At 41.5% G+C, this 18,879-nt stretch overlaps 1 protein-coding gene across 1 annotated transcript in view; it reads right to left on the bottom strand.

Annotated features, from left to right (window-relative positions):
• Positions 1–4,982: 4,982 nt before the first annotated feature.
• Positions 4,983–18,879, bottom strand: part of slc49a4 (solute carrier family 49 member 4) — a 53,547-nt gene continuing 39,650 nt past the window's right edge. Inside the window, exons 6-9 of the mRNA XM_017709518.2 lie at positions 17,826–17,893; positions 15,121–15,248; positions 14,319–14,501; positions 4,983–7,256 (exon numbers count right to left, since the gene is read on the bottom strand). Coding sequence (XP_017565007.1) covers positions 7,141–7,256; positions 14,319–14,501; positions 15,121–15,248; positions 17,826–17,893 — 495 coding nt within the window. The 3' untranslated portion in view covers positions 4,983–7,140. The remainder of the gene's footprint in view (positions 7,257–14,318; positions 14,502–15,120; positions 15,249–17,825; positions 17,894–18,879) is intronic.

Here is an 18,879-nt window from a genome sequence, read left to right as displayed (position 1 = left end):
TTATGAAAGAAGCACAAATGCGAAAGAAGTAAGGCTATAGATGGGAATGTAGACACTCCTTCCACACTGTCTGGCTGTTTAAATTATCATCTGTATTCATACCTTTATTTAAATTACAATCACTATACACTGAACTGCTTCTGCTTCTGACTCTTTCCCTCCTCTTTGGTGTAAGACTGTTTAACACAGCCAATCATGTGAAGAAATCTTGGCACTTAATTTACTGTGTCTGATGTGAAAATCTAAGATATTTGTGGATATCTGCTCATCTTACACTTCTTCTGAAAATGAGAAAGTTTGTCGCAAGTTACTGCAGAAACAACCTCTACTCTTCTAGGAGAGCTTTACACAGATGTTGGAACTTTGCTGTGAGGATTTGTTTGCAGAAACACGCACAGTCCAGTGCTAGTGGGCTTCATTCCTTGCATTTTTCTGGATGTCTGACCAGAAAAAAAAAAATTCCTGAACACAAAACGTCAGCATTTTTATTCACTCACCAAGCACTTTATCAGGAGAACCTCCTTGTATCTACACTCACTGTCCAGCAATCAAAAATATCCAGCCAGCAGCGTCCTGTGGGAAGCATTCTGTAAACAACGTTGAAGGACTACAGGATGACCAACACTACACAGATGAGCTTTTATCTCTGACTTTACATCTACAAAGTGGACCAACAAAGTCGATGTGCCTAATATGTGGTTGGTTAGTGTAGTGGTTAACACCTCTGCCTTCTACACTGTAGACTGGGGTTCAATCCCCACCTGGGCAAACACCCTACACTATACCAATAAGAGTCCTTGGGCAAGACTCCTAACACTGCCTTGGCCAGCCTGTGTAAAATGATCAAATTTCAAAATAACGCTCTGGATAAGAGCATCAGCCAAATGCCATAAATGTAAATGTAATAGAGTGGACAGTAAGTGGACACTGCTTAAATTCTCCAGCAGCACTGCTGTATCTGATCCACTTGTACCAACACAACACACACTAACACACCACCACCACGTCAGTGTTACAGCTGTGCTGAGAATAATCCGCCACCCAAATCACAGATACAAGGAGGTGTTCTAAAGAAAGTGAGTGCAGGGACACCCGACATGTTCAATCCAGCATGGGATGAACTGGACTATGGCGTTGATGTTGTCCGCACAGCTGGAGGACGTCATACTGAGCACTACAATTACATGATAAACTTTATGCTCACTTACCATTTACAGTTTACTGCATTGCTCTATGATGATTTACAAGCGAAATCATTCTGAAACAAGACTCATCTTTTTCAGTCACCCTGTTTATTCTTTTCAAACACGAGCATAACTCAAAAATCTTACGGCAGATATCTGAAAGCCACAGTTGATTTTCTATCTATCATCTGTAAAGTACTGTGGTTTGTTGTAGTTTGTTACTTACCACCTCTGGATCTCATATATATTTACTGAGGGTGGAACCGCGGATGCACATCCAGAGCTTATTCACTAAGCTGCCCACAGCAGCAGAGCATGACTAGCAGAGGGAAGGTGTGCTGCGATTTCAATGAAAAGCCTGTATGATCAAAGGCAGTGGTGCCCCACCGGCCGTGGCATTTCCGCCCGTCTGGATCTCATAATTGCTCTGGGACGTGCTGCTTTTCGTTAGGCCACGTCGGCCCACATTAGAGCTGCACAAGTGAATCCAAACCTGCTGCCTGCTTGTTTTCTCCTCCTGTTTCCTGTTGAGAATGAAAGGCACCGAGGAGGCTCAGCGTGATGGGTGGGAGTCATGAGCATCATCTACAAATTCTCTCTCTGAGGCTGCCTCTCATTAAGCTCCAGAGTGTTGGTCAGGACTCCAGACTGTTCTGTCTCTACGTTGATCAATGAGAACTGGTTTTTCAGACAGCAGAGCGGAGGCAGCGATACCAGGAGCATGTTAACACGCATTCCTGCCAGCCAACCAGTGTAATGCAAACATTTACCCCATCTAGCATCTCTGAGGCTCCAGCTGAGAATGCTAATGCAGTGGCATATTTGGAAGCGCTACTGAAGCCGCGAACAACAAATACTCACATAATACCGTGTCGATAAGGAACAAAATGCATTTAATAATGACACCAGCATTTAGCATCTTTCCGCATTTGTAATAAACAATTTCTCTTTTGTTGAAGAGGATAAGGGGGGGTGCTTCATCCAAAGCCTAGAAAATGAATTTCTTTTGTTTTTTAGTTCTGATACTCGGTTGTTATACAAATACATGATACAAGACTTCATTTCCATGATCATCTTTCAAGTTCTGCTCATCTACCAGTTGTTCCCGCTATCAGTGACAGTGGTTTGATCCTCCAGCTGCACAGCTACAGTGTGACTTCTCCGATGTTGGCTGCACACGGCGGTTAGTCTAACCTGGTTAAAATGAAACCAAAATCAGGATTTCCTAAGCGAAGGGAGCAGAAAGAGACAGATAAAAGACAAAGAGGGCAGGTAAATTCTGACCCGTTTCTTTCAGAAAACAGGTGAGCCTGAAATGCCAAACTGTAAACAAGTTGTGACGTGAGCTAGCTAGGTGAGCTAGCTGTTAGCTAACTGATGGCGTTTGTAACAAGTACAAGCCGCTCGACAGGCGCAGGATTGGATTCACTGCAGCATTTTTAAATAGCTGACTAACGGACAAGGTTTCTGCAAATACAAAGACATTAGTCTCAGTCTAGCAGCTAACTTTTAAAACAGTACTGCAAGATTCAAAGCACACCGTGTTGGCAACCCTTAAATGCACGCCAGCTAAACTCGGACAAACACCGTGTAATAAATAAGTGGTGAAATGTTTTGGGGCACTCTGCTGTGCCTGAGGCCCTAAATTTGGTGCCACACCCCTGCTGAGTCCTGAAACGCCCTGCCAGATTTACAGTGATGTTAAGAGCCAAAAGCGTCCCGGTAACGTTTACTCATTCATGAAGGAGAATTATACGGAGCCCCGCTGGTGACATCCTGTTTAAAAAAAAAAATAATGCGTGGCCACAACTTAGTAAGGCATGGGAATGAGATGATTAAGTCATGGCCATGACTTTGTAAGGCGTGGGAAGGAGATCACGGCTTACTTAGTCGTGGCCACGCATTAGGATCTTGTTCCCACGCCTTACTAAGTCGTGGCCACGCATTATTGTTGTTTATGCAGGAGGTCATAAGCGGGGCTCCGTAAGATTACCAATTACTGTTGTGTTTTACAGCTTGTGCATTGTGAGGCTTTGCCATGCTTAGTTGATGTGCTGGTAGGAATTCATATCACATCCTTCATGTCTCTGGTGGTAAATATCCCCGTTAAGAAGCTGATGTGGATTAAATGATATTTTCTATAATGTTTCTAATCATGTTGGTCACACATGCAAGTAATTAACATGTTATGCACATTCACCCACCCAGCTGATTATACAGTAAAGACACTTTTTGAGCTGTTTGGACTGAACAACTCGAGTGTTGTTGTAGACAAGAGGAGGAAAAGGATTGCTTTAGGAAGATTAAGGAATTTTTGCCTTAAAAATGCTAATTCAGGTGCTGCAGAGATCTACAACAAATTATCCAACATCAGTGCCTTACCGCACTAATGCTCTTGTTCAACCGAAAAAAAAAAAAAAAAAAACCCTTCCCTAAAGAGTAGAGACTGTTGCTGTAGAAAAGCAGGGACAAACTCCTTACTAGCACCCTTGATTTCAGAGGAAACAGCAGGTGTCGAAGCTTTGGACATAGTGTATGTACAATGTAAAAACATCAGAGACGAGAAATTCTTTGAAAACCCTTTTCTGGGCCAAGACTAATCAGCAGTCTTAGGCAGGCCTTCAAACTGAACCATGAGGTTTATGTGCCCTCCATTAAACACCCCTTCTCTGTAATTTAATGGAGAAATGCAGTCATATCCCTACATCACTGTCTCCTTGACCTGTCACCATGCTTTAATACCTGGCAGATGAGCAATCTAAAAAATGTTTGTGCAGTTTGGTTAAATGAGGCAATAAAAAGTGGAAGGCATTTTTCATAATGCAGGTTGTTGTTCAACTTGAAGTAAGAGAAGTCCTCTGAGACTTCCTACTAAGAACAGACATGGCATGCATGAAAAAAGAACTGAAGCAAGAGTGTTGGGAGCGTTTGAAGTGAAGAGTGAAACCGAAAACAAATTAAAGGGTATAAAATGTCGGTTGGACTGACAGTGAGACCTATTTCCATCAGCAGGTGTGAAAGGCATTCAACAATACGAAGCATGTCAGAACAGAGTGTGCGTGATCAGAGAACAAAACTGGATGTTTTACCAAATTGCTTGTCACTGAATGAAAGTGCCTGTTTAAAGACACAATCTTCTTCTAGACAGCCTGTCGCTGCAGTCAACATGCAATAGCACCACCACAACGCTCTAAAAGTTATGGCAAGGCTGTGCTTTGTACTCTGAAACCTTCAATTTAAACAACTTAAACGGCAATTTTCTTACTCATCTTCAGCACTGTGAGAAATCGGTTTTTCGGAGCTCTTTTTTGGGGGGAAAAAAACTTTCATAAAAAAAAATAAAAAGGGAAGAAGTTTGTCTTCATCCTTTGTTGACATTCTCCTGAGAAAGTCATTTGGCATGGAAATGGAGTGGAGCAGATGAAATCAAATGTTAATCCAAGCCATATTGGATAGTGCTCAAGACAATGTGCAGACACTGAGAACTTTCAGCACTCTCACTGGCTCTAGAGTGTACAGCACAATCCTGATGTCATCTATGATCTCATCCTGAAATGGGTGGAGAAGGTCATGGAGCGCTCTACAGGCTCCAATATGTTGAGCTCATCCGTTATCCACGAGGTTTCATTTCGAGGAACTGAACGGAGTCATTTCCTGCCCGTTTATTGTGACATGTATTAAAGGTGCTATCATGATCAGATGACATATTTCTCAGGAGCCTGAAGCAAACACTGAGCATCTCCCTCTGTACACAACTTTGAGTCAACAACCTTAACACACAGGAGAAAACAAAGCCCGTTCTTTCAAAACAGGTTTTTAATAAGGTGCTGAAAATTGTTGACAAACAGAATTTGGAACAAAGACAAAGGCAAGAACAACATGATCCTAAAGAATCCCTTCGATTACCATTACAGTGTGAAACAGAACACGTCTCTGCACAGAAACCACATCAGACTTCATCACAGTGGTGAGAAAGAGAGGGAACAAAATTGCACAGGTCACTGTTAATTAAGGCAGAGTTTCACAACTGGTAGGACAGAACCTTGGGTAGCGAGTCACATGTGGGCTCGTCCCAAAGAGGTGCAGAGCTGTGCTTTCTTGCAGTAGACAAGGTAGATAAGGACTGTTTGAAAAAGATGGCTAAAACATTCACAGAAATATTTTATGACCTCAATGTCTGTACATAAATGTAAACTGTAAATCAGTCCATAAGGTCCAATCTAGGAAATCCCCCAACCCTCACAGTGGGTCCACTAATTTGTTTCCATAGATTTTCTGGGGCACACTGCAGTATCTTCACTGTTAGACAGCTTGTCCTTGCCCTCTTTGGAGATTCTCTTTAATCTGAAGCCCAGGGACTTACATCACTTACATTAAGTGATCCACCAGTAGACTTATATAGCTATTCTAGCTGTGAAATCCTCTGGGTCATATACTTAGAAATAAGGGCTCATAGTGGGAAAACCACCAGGAAAAGCTAGGCATTGAGTGGACCTGCTCTGTGCAAAACTGTAGAGGACCAACTACACAACCCAATCTAATACCCTGGTACGCTATGATCATCTTCCTACTTTGAACTCTTAATTGCTGATCAGAATATGGGCCATGTTAGAAAAGAGAGGCATCTAAAATGTCCATCTCATTAATAACTAAAGAGAATTAACAGGAGTCAGTGAGCATTTGGGGATTAAAAAAAATATGCCAAGGCATACAAGTATTCATTGTTGGCCACATTAGCATTCTTTGGACAACCATCCCTTCAACCAAAAACATCCGCTGGTGTACAGACAGTGTTTATATCTACAGCAGTTACTAATGCCAAATTTCAAATGGCCTTCCCAAATGCTGCAGAACAGTATTTAACCAGATACATAGTCCATTAGTCTCTTCAAATCTGTTAGTGTTTGATCCCTCAAATAAATAAATAAAAAACATTGCATAAATTACATCTAAAACCCTTTAAAACATGCTTGATGCTACCGTTATAACTTGATGCTAAACCGAAATAACTCTTGAAATGTCCGTATGACAAACGTATAATCTGCATGCAGCAACTGTAAAACCAAGCTGTACAGTCAAGTGAAAACTGGCACAACCTCGAATCACTTCCTCAGTCCAAACATATGAATTTGTTTAGGGACAGAAGCACCATGACCCAAACAAAGGCATAAAAGATACATCAATGCAACTGAGCTCAGTAAAGGATTCTTTGAACATGGCCTATGTGCGCTTTCACAGTCTTCAAAAGTGAAGAGCAATTTCAACCCCACAGGGAGGAGATGATGAAAAAAGGTAAGGCTAAAATCATTGTTTGCATAATAATAAGTGATGAAGAGGAAAACGACAAAAAAAAAAAAATCCCCCAAAAAGAGGAATCTAGATCCCATTTAATCACGGGCACTGTCACATGTCATTTTACCCACTAAACCCCACCCACAGTTCGCTATTCCTGGTTATGCGCAACAGTAAAAGACTAAGAGGTCTCTTGTTAGCGCAGCTTGTCCTAGACAGCTGATTGAGCAAGCCTACAATTATCCTCGACCTGTAAATACACGCAAAAGAGACCCATCACAGGGTGCTCCACAGGAGGCATCTTTATACACCCAACAAGAGTCTTTCACATTGTGACTCTTCATAAACATCACTATTACTTCACTTAAAAGATCCCTATATATTAAAAAGAGATGCATCCAAAAGACCATAATATCCAGTACAAATGGAAGATGTCTACAACACTACCATTTTAACTTGGGTCTTTCTGTTGTTGATAAAATGCTATCACAATGTCATCACTGTCAAGTACCTTTTAACATCTACAAGGTTTAGAAAACATGTTACGTAGAAAAAAAGTTCAGTGAAACAGAGAAACCAGTGTTGCACTTCCCATCTTCTTTGTACAAGATGGTGCCTGCACAGCTCCGTTCTTTTTCCCCCGGTACAAAAAGGAGCAGCATGCTCAGACTGACACAAAGACGTCCAGATAGAGGCGGTCATAGGATTCCCTGAAGAAGAGGATGAGAAGCAGGCTGAAGAGGCAGGAGCCTGTCAGACACCAGTTCAACCAGGAAAGTTCTGAAACAGAGAGAGCAAGCCAGGGTGAAATCACTGAGCTGAGTCCAAGCTAAGCCCACTCAGAGTGTATTATTTTTAAAACAACACATTCCAACTGGGAAAAAAGAGGAACATATGCACATTTTGATAACTGTTATCATGTTAACATTTTTAAACAGTGACTAATAGCTAAAACACAGAGAAACATAACACAGCAACTGCATTTCCTAGGTTAAGTATGCCATTGAGAGCAATGGAAACACGGAGAAAACATACAAGCCAACAATTCAGTGAAACACAGTTAAGTTCTAAAGAGTTTGTAAAGTATGACAGCTTTGATCATATTTAAGACTGAGTATTATACTTTGTTTCAATGTTATGAGCCTTAACAGAAGGTCACAATTAAAAAAGTGGATAGGCTATAACTTTGCTAATTCCTATAGCTGCTCTTAGCGAAAACAAACAACAATGAATCTCAACAACCGTTGGCAACAAAAGTTCTAGAGGACATTGAGTCAACACCAGCTACCACTGCACCGCTCAGATTTCATAAATTTCATTGACTATTCCAATTTCAATAATCCCACACAAGAGCTCCATGCAGGATCCCAAAAAAATAAGACACAGAGATGGAAATCCGGCAAAAAAACATGAACTGAAATATTACATCTGACCTTAGCAATGAAATTTGGAGAGCTAGTGCTAGACTGATTAACTGGGGTTGGCTTGTACTTGAATATCAAAATTTGTCAGAATGCACATCCCCTGAGTCAGACAGGAGAAGTCTGCAGCAAAAAGCATTTCAAATCATTATGAAGTGGCAATTATATAAGCATGGGTAAAAGTATTATGCACTGAAGCCTAGTGGGTTTTTTTCTATTAAATATATGAATAAAAATTCATTGTAAGAACAGGACAGTGGCAGGCTGTAGAGTAAATTAAGTCATGTCTATGGAGACCATGTGACCTTTAGCGCAGGTCACAGAAACCATAAACACAATGGATGACAACCTTGCAGCATCTGCTTTAGACAAATCAGTGGAACTAAATATAACACAAAACAGGTCAAACCCAAAGACCCTCAGGACTGGCAAAAGCACACCTCTTAATTCAATAGAGGAGTGGATTTCAATTTGATGGCGTCCTGAACCCAGATAACAGGTTGATCAATTGCTCCTGAAGAGAGCGCTGCAATCAATGGTGGAAGGTGAAATCCATGCTGGGTCAGCTGCTGGGCCCATTTAGAGCAAATGATATGATTTAGCCATGCGGCACAGTTCACAACAGCAAGTGAGGGAGATAGAGAAGACATAAAGATGGTTTGCGTCTGGAGCGAAAGAGGAAAAGGAGGATTGCAGAGAGGAGGTGCATGGGGGTCCTCTCCAAAGGCCTGCTCATTAATCAGGCCTTTGGCCTAGCGTTGGGCTGTGGAGGCAGGTTAATGGAGTCGTGTTTATCTGCACGTTTTGTCTGTGCCACACGCCAGCCCTGGCCTCATCAATTTAAAGTAGAGAGAGGCAACGTTAGCGGCAGGATGGCCACAGTGAATGCTAATGAGGGAATGGCTCACCCCCACTCAGATAATCCAATCAGCTGCTCCCAAAAAAGCCAACCAGCCAACGGCGGCCGACGCTCACCCATCCAGCGCTAATGGAAAGGAGACAGCAGTCCAGTCTACAATTCCTTTCGTCAGTAGTGGCCTTCACTAAGAATACAAGGATCTTGCTCCTTCTCTCTAACTCCCTAGCAATCATGGCCAGCAATTATTTCCTGCCTGTCAGTTTAAGCGGTAGTCAAACTGCTGCTGTTATCTATTATTTCCTTCCTTGGCCACTTTTATACCTGGTGTCAGGAGCGCAAAGATGTTATTAAGGCCCTAATATAGGCTGACTCCTTTTCTCTTGACAGTGTCTTGTGGGATTTGGTGTGGTGAATGGGCCAGAGCAGCAAATGACAGAGTAAAAGGCTCTGACACAGCGCAGAGCAAAGGGACAGGGGTGTCGACACTGGGGACAAGAGTACTCACTGTCAGCAATGCTGAACTCCGACGTAGCTGAGATGTGCCTCTTACTGCCGTAATTATTCTTAATTGTAGCCCATTCAGAGGCCAGACGGACAGCTTCTTTCAGTCAGGCCTAACGCCTTCCCAGTCCTTTCTGTAGCACTCAGGGAGGCTAATAGCTAGCCTAATGGTTAGTAGGCTCAATTTTCCCTGTGAGGAAATTATCACAGACCAAAAAAATCATCCTTTATGTGTTTATTCCATGCTGCTAGTCTGCATCATTCCAGGAAAAAAAAACAAAAAAAAAAAAACACATGCGCACTATATGCATACAGCAGTCTTTTCACATGGCAAGATCTTTGACTAAGCTTTACCATGAAGTGGCAGATGAACATGAGCTCTGAAACAAAATGCTCTCCTGCCAGGAAAAGCACTAGGTCTGAAACTTCCAGCACCTCCACGAAAGGGTACTGATGTCTTCTATTCATTGCTTGTAAATGAAGCCACCAGAAATAGAAAAGCAAACTAAATGACATTTTCCAAGCAAAGCAAATTATCTCAGTGATACACATAAACTCTTTGGCAGCAAAAGACAAGCAGTATATTACAAGAACAAAACAACCTTGGTAACCTGGTTTCTTCCTGCACACACAGGCGTTCAGGGACGTGGCTCTCTGCTTTGTATTCAGCCCACCCTGCTCTGCCAAATGATGAGTGCGGAGCAGATGGAATCAAAAGTCTGCATATCTCTATCATTTTGCCCTCATTCATACTTTCAAATTCAAAGTGAATGAGCAAGACTGGTACTGAGGGCTACTATGATGGGGGAATGTGAGACCCCCCCCCCTCACTGTAGTGTGAAACAAGACTTACTATTAATATTAGAGATGGCAAGACTGAACGGCTATGGAATAGTGTCAGACGATTTTCAGCCCAAATATATCTCTCTGACTAAGCCGATCTGGAGAGCCGATCTGACAAAAACATAAGCCTTATTTTGCCTAAACTGCCAGAATGTAACTGCTGCACCATTGAAGGTGGAATGGTCTTACAAGTAACTGGCAAATAGAAAGCTAACTTCAGCCTCGTCATACCCATTTTCCTAATGAAAAACATTTTCCCACAAGTATATTATTACATATTTGGTTCTTATTTTGCTGTAAACTCAGTGTGAACATGTAGAATTGTAATTAACAAAGTTTGTGGTCAAAGCTTTGAGAATTAATTTCTGTTAGCATGTTAGCATTCAAGTGCTGATCTTAGCTTAGCTTGTACTGCATTAGAGCTTCATGACCTATTGCTGTGGCAGGTGCTGCAGAAGCAGCCCTTTTTAATCACATATTTAAAAATCCATCCGTAGAGCAGCAGGACTGTTTTGTCCTATTAGCTGTGCTGCTTGCAAAAGCTCCAGTTATGTCAATGGCTAATTCTAGCCTGAGGTGCCAGAATGTAACTGCTGCACCATTTAAGGTGGAAAAGGAAAATTCAAACAAGAAGATATCGAGAAAGATGCTGACTTCAGCTTCAGCAACAAGTTAAAAGCTATGATAAAGGGATGAGGAGGCTGCACTTATGCTGTTTCACAGACCTAATAGGTCATTATTGTTTCATCCTGTTTGCTAATGTTTGCTATAGCTAATCTCAAATGGTTATCCTTGCATTTGCACAGTTTACTGTTTTTGCCCATACAACATTTGTACAGGGTTTTATGGCCATGAAGATCTTTTAAAAATAATTTTTTTAAAAATTGCTTACTGCAGCTTTGAACGTGGCATCCAGCCACGCCCTTAATCAGTATCGGCCATCAGCCTATTGTGCTGAATGGCGATCATCATACAGCCCAAAAACACTGAACGGTCCATCTCTAAACAACACATTCATTATTACATTATTCTTTAAGCACACTGATGTTTCTGTGCAGTTATTTCAGCTCTGGGAATACTCAAAAGATATGTAACTGGAAAATAATGAAAACAGACTGAGGCGACACTCTTCAGCATGAGGAGAGAACACCGAACATGTTAAATCCAGACCGACGTTCTCGAAAACTTGATCCTCATCCCTATGAGCTACAAGATGGTGATATCTGATTAAGTACAAAAGAACAAACAATGAAATGGAATGTGAGTCACCGTGGAAGATTTATAAACCTGCAGGAGCGTTATAGTTTGTATAGCACTAGAAATGTCACATTTACAAATTTATCAATGGTCTTTGTTACAGCAAGAAACAGCCTAGCGCCCATTAATGTCTTTTAAGTATTATGCAATCTTTGAAAGGCTAAGCAACGTTCATTTTTTAAATAACAAATAACATTTGTAGTTTCAATCATCAAAATAATCACATTACTCAATAACTAGGATTGACACTGACAGCTCTGGAAAATGTCCATTTGGAAGAATCTTGTGGTATATTTGGTTTTCTTTGTGAAATGTTATGGTTGATGCCCATAAAACAGGGAAGATATGCAGATGAAGTTCATCACTGACACCTAGTGAGAGCATGTTTTCTATTTCACCATTGTTATAAACCTCATGATCTCATATGATTTCTTTAAAGGGAACTGGAGCTTTCTCCATTGCTGTTGCTTTTGTTAGTTTGCAGGTGGTTGATTTATTCACAGTTCTCCTGCGAGCGCTGTCCAGTCTGCTAAAGGCCTTCTTCAGCACTAACGTTACTCATATTACTCATTTTGCACTGTGTTGGACTTGTGAGTTCATGAACACCACTCTTTTTAACTGCAGAGAAAGAAAAAGACAACACAAAACAGAAATAGAAAACGTGTCTTACTACCTGCACCAGTAGAGGTCTACATTTCCAAGTCGTATTATCTAATCTAACATATATATAATGTTATAAATAGTTGCTTGTATGATTGTATGAGTAACATATTTACTCATAGAAACAAGCAAAAAATTCACATTTTGTAGTTCATTAAAAAAAAAAAAAAAAAATTATATATATATATATATATATATATATATATATATATATAAATAAATAAATCAGCATTTCAATGAATTGCTGGTCTATACTTTCTCTTTCTTCCTGCGTAGAAATGCAATAAACACCCAGTCATTTCAGTATTTGAATACCGGTCGCTTTGCAGGGTTAAGTACTCGGGTACCCACGCACATCCCTACTTCAGGCTCAATGTACTTTATTTTTAAACGGTCCACAGAATGGCAGTAGCTGTAAATAACTTTTATGAAAAGAGCTACCAATGGCATTGCATTGCATGCATCTGAACAAGAGAACTACAGTAGTGGAATCATATCAACAGGCTACAAAAAAAACTTTAAGAAAATGTGTTAACAGCATTAAAAAAATAATTGGCATTAATAATTTACCACATTAACCTTGATACCACTAATGTTAACTGTTAACCTTCACTGACTGCAAAGCTGATCACCCACCCATCTATTCACAACACAAAAACAAGCATTAAAAGTCACCACCCCAGTTGAATGAAGTCAAACTACCTCCATTTGAAGATCTTTCTGCGTACCAGACTATTGTATAATCACTATTTAATAAACATTCCGAGATGCGCACAACGTTCTATGTCGCTGGTGTGAATAAATAGAAATGTTTGGACCTAGAGTGCCTGTTTTGATAAACAGAAGAACGGCTGAGGAAAACAGGAAATGGAAGGCTTCGGGAACATTCTGATGAAACTCAGGGAAATCCATGAGCTCATTCAGCGTATCTACAGCTGACAAACTGAGACAGAAAGGTCCAAGGGCTAAGTCAACAGCACACAATTGTATACAGTATATGCCAGCCTCTGTCTGCTCTGTCCAGTGCCTCCGCCAGGTCTCAGCTGGTCAATGCCTCTATCAGATGCAGTAGAGTCACATAGCTTTGTTTGAAAGTGATAACAGAATCAGATTTAAAAGGCTCAGCCATGCTAAGCTCGCTCATCACGCTATAATCTTCTCAGGGGGATCAACAGGAAGATGGAAGAGCTGCCAAAGTCTTTCAACACCTCGGCCATGTCCAGCACCCTACTTCCTACTTCATACAAATCCAGTAGACAGTACAAATCTGTCACAGCCGGACACAATCCATGGAAGGGGCTGGCAGGCCTGACCATGCCATTTGATGGCGGTGGCTGATACAGTTTATGGAACATGCTGTTGCGTACTTCATCATTTATCATGATCGTAGGGCCTCAACATGAATCAGCAGTGATTAGACACAGACCCAAACACAGGGCTCCCAATGCTAATGTATATGCATGAGCACCTGCCCTCTGTCACAAGCCTTTAGGAAGCAGAGACAGTGTGCACCATCACTTCATGCCACATTGCTTGTTACCGAGTGAAAGTGCCTGTGGCCATTCTACTTCAGCGATAGGCAGGGATGGCGCAGACTTGGGATAGAGCTATCACAGAGCGTTTCCGTAGCCACCTGCTTACCAGTAGGAATCGGTCAGCTAGTGCCTCATCAATATTCAACAGGAAGCTCTTATTTATGCAAGAGGAGAGGGGGAAGTCATGTCAACCCCTCTGCACATTATTCATCATTCCAGCTGATTGGCTTTCTCATGTACATAACCTTATGTTTGAGGCTAATCAGCATTCGGTGGAAGAATACAACTGCAAAAAGCACAAGGAATTCTCTGGCTGACCAAGACAGTAAGTGGGCCAAGTTAAGTCAGCTCCACTGATTCTATACCTCTGAATTGTGAACAGACTCCTAGTTCTCTGTTTTGGTAACAAGTCTCAGCAACACCACACAGGGTGAAACAAGTCATTCTACAAGCTGTGACCAAACATCTAGCGACAAACCCTGAAGTACAGAATAATAACGTGGTCTGCTGGAACATGTTCTCAAACCTGCCTGGACCAAAGATGGTTAATAAACATAAAATCAATCCACCAAAACTGTCAGCCAACCATATAATAAATTCAAGTTCATAAGCAAGACATGAATAACCAGTGATCTGAGTAGAAAAATCAATTTGTGGTGAGCTAAAGCATCATGTAAGCGTTAATCCCTGAAGATAATCCTACCCCCTGAGTAATAATAAAAAAAAACCACAGTAAAATAAAAAAAGAGCATGGAACAAATTCTACCTGTGAAGTAGAAGGTGAGGAAGAAGAGTAGCAGGCCCGTGAAGAGATTGCTGAGGAAGGTGACCACTCCGCAGGTGATACCCTCTGGCACGGGGTAAACTGTCTCAATGAAAAGCTCAAAGAAGATGGGAACGCTGCTGTTGATGAAGATGCCCACCAGGATGCAGGAGGTATAAAGTGTGGCTGAGGACAAAGAAGAACCTTCAGTTGATTCAATCCTTTCTCAACTCAGTACAACAAACTGTGTCAATCACAAAAAGGAAGGCCATTTAATGAGTACCAACTCAAAAACAGCATATGACTACACAGTAAATCTAGAAAAATAGTCATGTCATATACAATGAGCTATCTGTTACTCAGAGATAGCTCACTTTCACTAGCAGGTAAAATGTGCTGCAAAACGAAGCACAAGCTCCTGGACTGCGACAGGGTCCAAATGTGGAGCTCTTGCTTGTCAGGTGATGAGAAACCCCACCGAGCCCAAAGACTCTGTCTGCCAGTATTGCTGGGAGAAAGCAGATAAAGTAGCAGGTGCCAGGCAGGAGATGATGATGGATGAAAATGCTCAAGCTGGCTCATCAGAGGGGCATATGCTCATTTCAGGCCTGTGCTTCTGGGGAGCCACAGTTCCCGCTTCTCTTCACTGATCTGGACTTAATGAGCTCCACTGGCTGTGGTGCATTCAGCATCATCTCCGCAGTTTGCCTATGTTTCTATTTGAACATGCTATGGCCCTGCAGGCTGCCACCTTCAACCCTCCACACTACACTGAAGGCAAAGGTTATATTTATCCCCAGACTACCTTTAGTGGAGGGGAGGTGAGTGAGTCTGGTCAGGCAGGTGAGAGTGAACCAGGTGGCCGCCAGGGAGGCTCCAGCTAGCATCAGCACCAGAATCAGCTTCAGCATTCCCCGAATGGAGTCAGCAAACCTGCAGCACAACACCAGAAAAGAAGAAATCAGGTATTTCATCCAACACCATTGCTCAAAGTGATAGCAAAAGCTCTAAATTACCGCCGAGCACTGACAAAACTTTTTTTCTTTTTTTTTTCTGGTGTTATTTCTGGCAACAGTGCCAGAAGGGAGAGAAATGGGGAAAAAAACTGTCCTTTTATTTTTCTATGTTACTTTCTTTGGAGAAAAGTCTTACTGAAGTTGACTGACAACTTCAAATAAACATGCAAGCATTTGATCTGAGTCAAACTCAGTCAGCGCAGACAAAGTTCTCTCTCCACTGCTTCTGCTCACAAATTTCAATCAGCACCTCGTGTAGATACAAGAGTGTCTCCAGGGCATTTCTCTACAATGAAGAAATCAGAGGTAAGAAAAGCACTCTGAGACTCTGACTGGTTTTGCTGCATTCGAAACACTATGCAGTCCTATTTGTAAAAAAATCCCATGTATAAAGATAACAGCTGACAGTGTAAAGCCCTGACCACCAGTGTGAAAAATAGGTAAAGGTTAGTTTCAGGACAATATGAAACCTTCAAAAAGTTTATAATGGTGCTTGATGAGTTATTCACAACAGACTTCTTAGTAAAGAAGATCCAGGACCCCAGTCATGAATAATTTGAAAGCCTTAGTGCACTCCATACAGTGCTGTTAACATTTGTATTTCGAGCACAAATGCTTTAATGGTTTTTGAGAGGCATAAAAAGATGTGTTTGTCTGGAAGTACTACACTTAATTATTTGCCCATGTAATCCATTTCCTGCTTTTGTCTCAAAAACCGGACACTGCATGCCGACATACACATCCTGAGAGTTACAGAAACACATGCAGTATTAAAAGATTTTGTGTTCTAATGATGGTGAATGGCTAATTTTTAAAATGTTAACTACGCTGATTATACTGTACTGTCCTTACAAAAACAATAGTGCAAGAATGTGGCAAAATATACCAACCTGTAGAGCAATGTCTACCTGATTAAAAGGCTCAAGGTTACCAAACATAACTGAATATAAAAACAGTCTGTATCCACTGCCTCACAGGAGATGTTCATCTTGACTAGTAACCGATACAGTAGCAGGAATAACAACCAACAAATCTGGGTGAGACATGATAAGCAAGGTCAAAACAAACAGGTACCTGGCTACAAATTGATCAAATTCTCCTTCTGGTTAATAGAACTAAGTTTTAACTTCAGCTGGCCATTAAATATATGCTCCTTGGGTAGGTAATGGGCCACAATTTGATGGAGGATGGAGGGTGTATCTAAAAACAGCAGTGCTACTCTTTGCACAAGCTGTTGTGTGACAATTAAAAGTAGCAGGGTTGTTCATCAGGCGTCTCGAAGCGCCAAGCCACCACACCACACGGTACTTTGCACTAATTGACATACAAGCCTCTTGTGATTCATCTGTTTGGATGAACTCTGCCGTATTGGTGAATGAGGACGCGTCTTTAAGGAGAACAAGAGCTATTACAGGTGCCTCTGGAACCGAATCAATTAAAATGTGTGGCCATCACCTCTTGAGCTCAATGTTAATACAGCCATTTTTCTATAGCCAGGACATGGCCCACTGGGTTGGGAAGCAGAAGCCCGTGGCATCTAATAACTCACATTCATACATGCATTTGCATTATGATTCGTAGCAAGAGGACGAGCACCGCAGCCCTCTGTAACTCACAGGGGCCCATTAATGGCACATCGGCCTGCAAACGATCACTAATGGCACCACAAAGGAGCAGGCTGCCAGGAGGAAGTAGTGAGGGCATCTGTTGCTTTTCTCTAACGCGCTCCCAACAGAGCCTCCGGCTGGCCCCCACAGACGCCGTATTGACACACATACAAAACAGAGGAGAGCCAATCAGCAGGGCGTCTGGCTTCTTTAATCAGTCTTCTCGGATCCCCATCCAGGCTGCTGTCCATAGTTCATTTGAATAACAAGCTGATCTGGAGCATCAGTTTGCCCTACAGCCCTTAAATGACGTAAGCTTTATCAGCATTTGTCTCTAACTTTACTGCTGTAAATTTATGCCATAATTTTCCTAATTACAACATTTTCAAAATGTTAACCATTCCCAGAACTGCTGATTGGACCCAATAACACACGTTTATTTATCAGCTGTACACAAACACTTTTCTTTCGCCAACTACACAGTTTGGTGCGTATCCATCAGCTCTGCGACGTGCCCATTTCATTACCATTTTTGCTGCTGCTCATCACAAAGCTGATTTTAATAAATTAGGAGGGAGAGGGTAAATTAGCTGGGAAGCCTGAGAGAATCCACCCCCCACCCCCACTTCCCCCTTTCTCCACAAAAAAAATTATAAATTGTTGGGCTTTACCAAACAGTGACATTGACAAAATAATGTTTTTCAAGGTCAGTGAAGATAGAGAAGGGAGCAATTTATCTCTCTACACCACTGGGCACAGGAGATTATTAAGATATGTGCTGCATTTAAATGCCTCAGAGTACAAAGCAAAGGGTTGTTGGACAAAACCTTGACTTCAATTATACTGTATTGCTTCATCTCTCCTTAATGTAATCTGTCAGTGCTTACCTTGCCATAGCTACTCCAAACACACAGCCTCCAAGTATAGACCAAAATCCTATCCATCCAGCATCAACCTGTGAGAGAGAGTGAGAGAGTGAGAGAGTGAGAGAGAGAGAGCGCGAGAAAGAGAGCGAGAGAGAGAGAGAGAGAGAGAGAGAGAGAGAGAGAGAGAGAGAGAGAGAGAGAGAGCGCGAGAAAGAGAGCGAGAGAGAGAGAGCGCGAGAGCAAGAGAGAGAGAGCGAGAGCAAGAGAGAGAGCGAGAGCGTCACCCCCTGAAAAATTGCATTTGTTTTTCATCCAATTCAGCAAATAAACAGCAATTATGCATTAAAATGTGCATTGTCTGTAGAGAATGTGCACTTTAACTTAGAAACAAAACATGTAGTTTGTTTGAGGTACCCACACTTTTGCATACTGCTGTAGATACTGAGCTCAGACATCAACATTATTGTTGATGTTGAAATTGTTATTAAAATTATTCAACCAACATCTAAAACTGAATTCAAAAAACTAAATCATGGTAGACTCTTTGAGTGGAGACAAATTTGAACTAAGGGTACTGTAAAGCACAGAGATTGAAACGTCAAAGTCTGTACCTGTTTTCCTTATGGTAGTGTCAGTAAGCTTGTGTTAGTGGGACCAAGAGCTCAGAAGTGTACAAAGGCATTTTTGGATGAAAACCTGCAGAAGTCAGCCAACAAACTGCTCAAACATCAACAATCAGAAACACAGCAGCTCTTTTTAAAAGAATACTTTGCTAAAAAGGAAATTATAGTCTTGTAATTGATTGAAGTTACACTATGTAAGATTTGGGGACTGGGGATTTGGAGTTCTCTCTGGTGGAAATGTGAGGAAGAACATTTAGTAATTTCGGCTGTGCCATGGACCCCTTTCCTGAACGGATGAATTAGAGGATTGCGAGCGTGTTGAAAGAATATTCAAAGTGAACGAAGTTAAAACTGGGTGAAGTTAAAATGAGTGAAGCGAAATTGATTGGACACCTCTGATTTTTAAATGATAATTTTGGGCTTTATAGGGTGACTTAATGCATTCACACCAC

Source organism: Pygocentrus nattereri, chromosome 6 (genome assembly GCF_015220715.1).
Source record: "Pygocentrus nattereri isolate fPygNat1 chromosome 6, fPygNat1.pri, whole genome shotgun sequence".
In the NCBI taxonomy this organism is placed as follows: domain Eukaryota; kingdom Metazoa; phylum Chordata; class Actinopteri; order Characiformes; family Serrasalmidae; genus Pygocentrus; species Pygocentrus nattereri.
The sequence above is the reverse complement of the archived record's forward strand: the minus strand, read 5'-3'. Positions and strand labels throughout refer to the sequence as shown.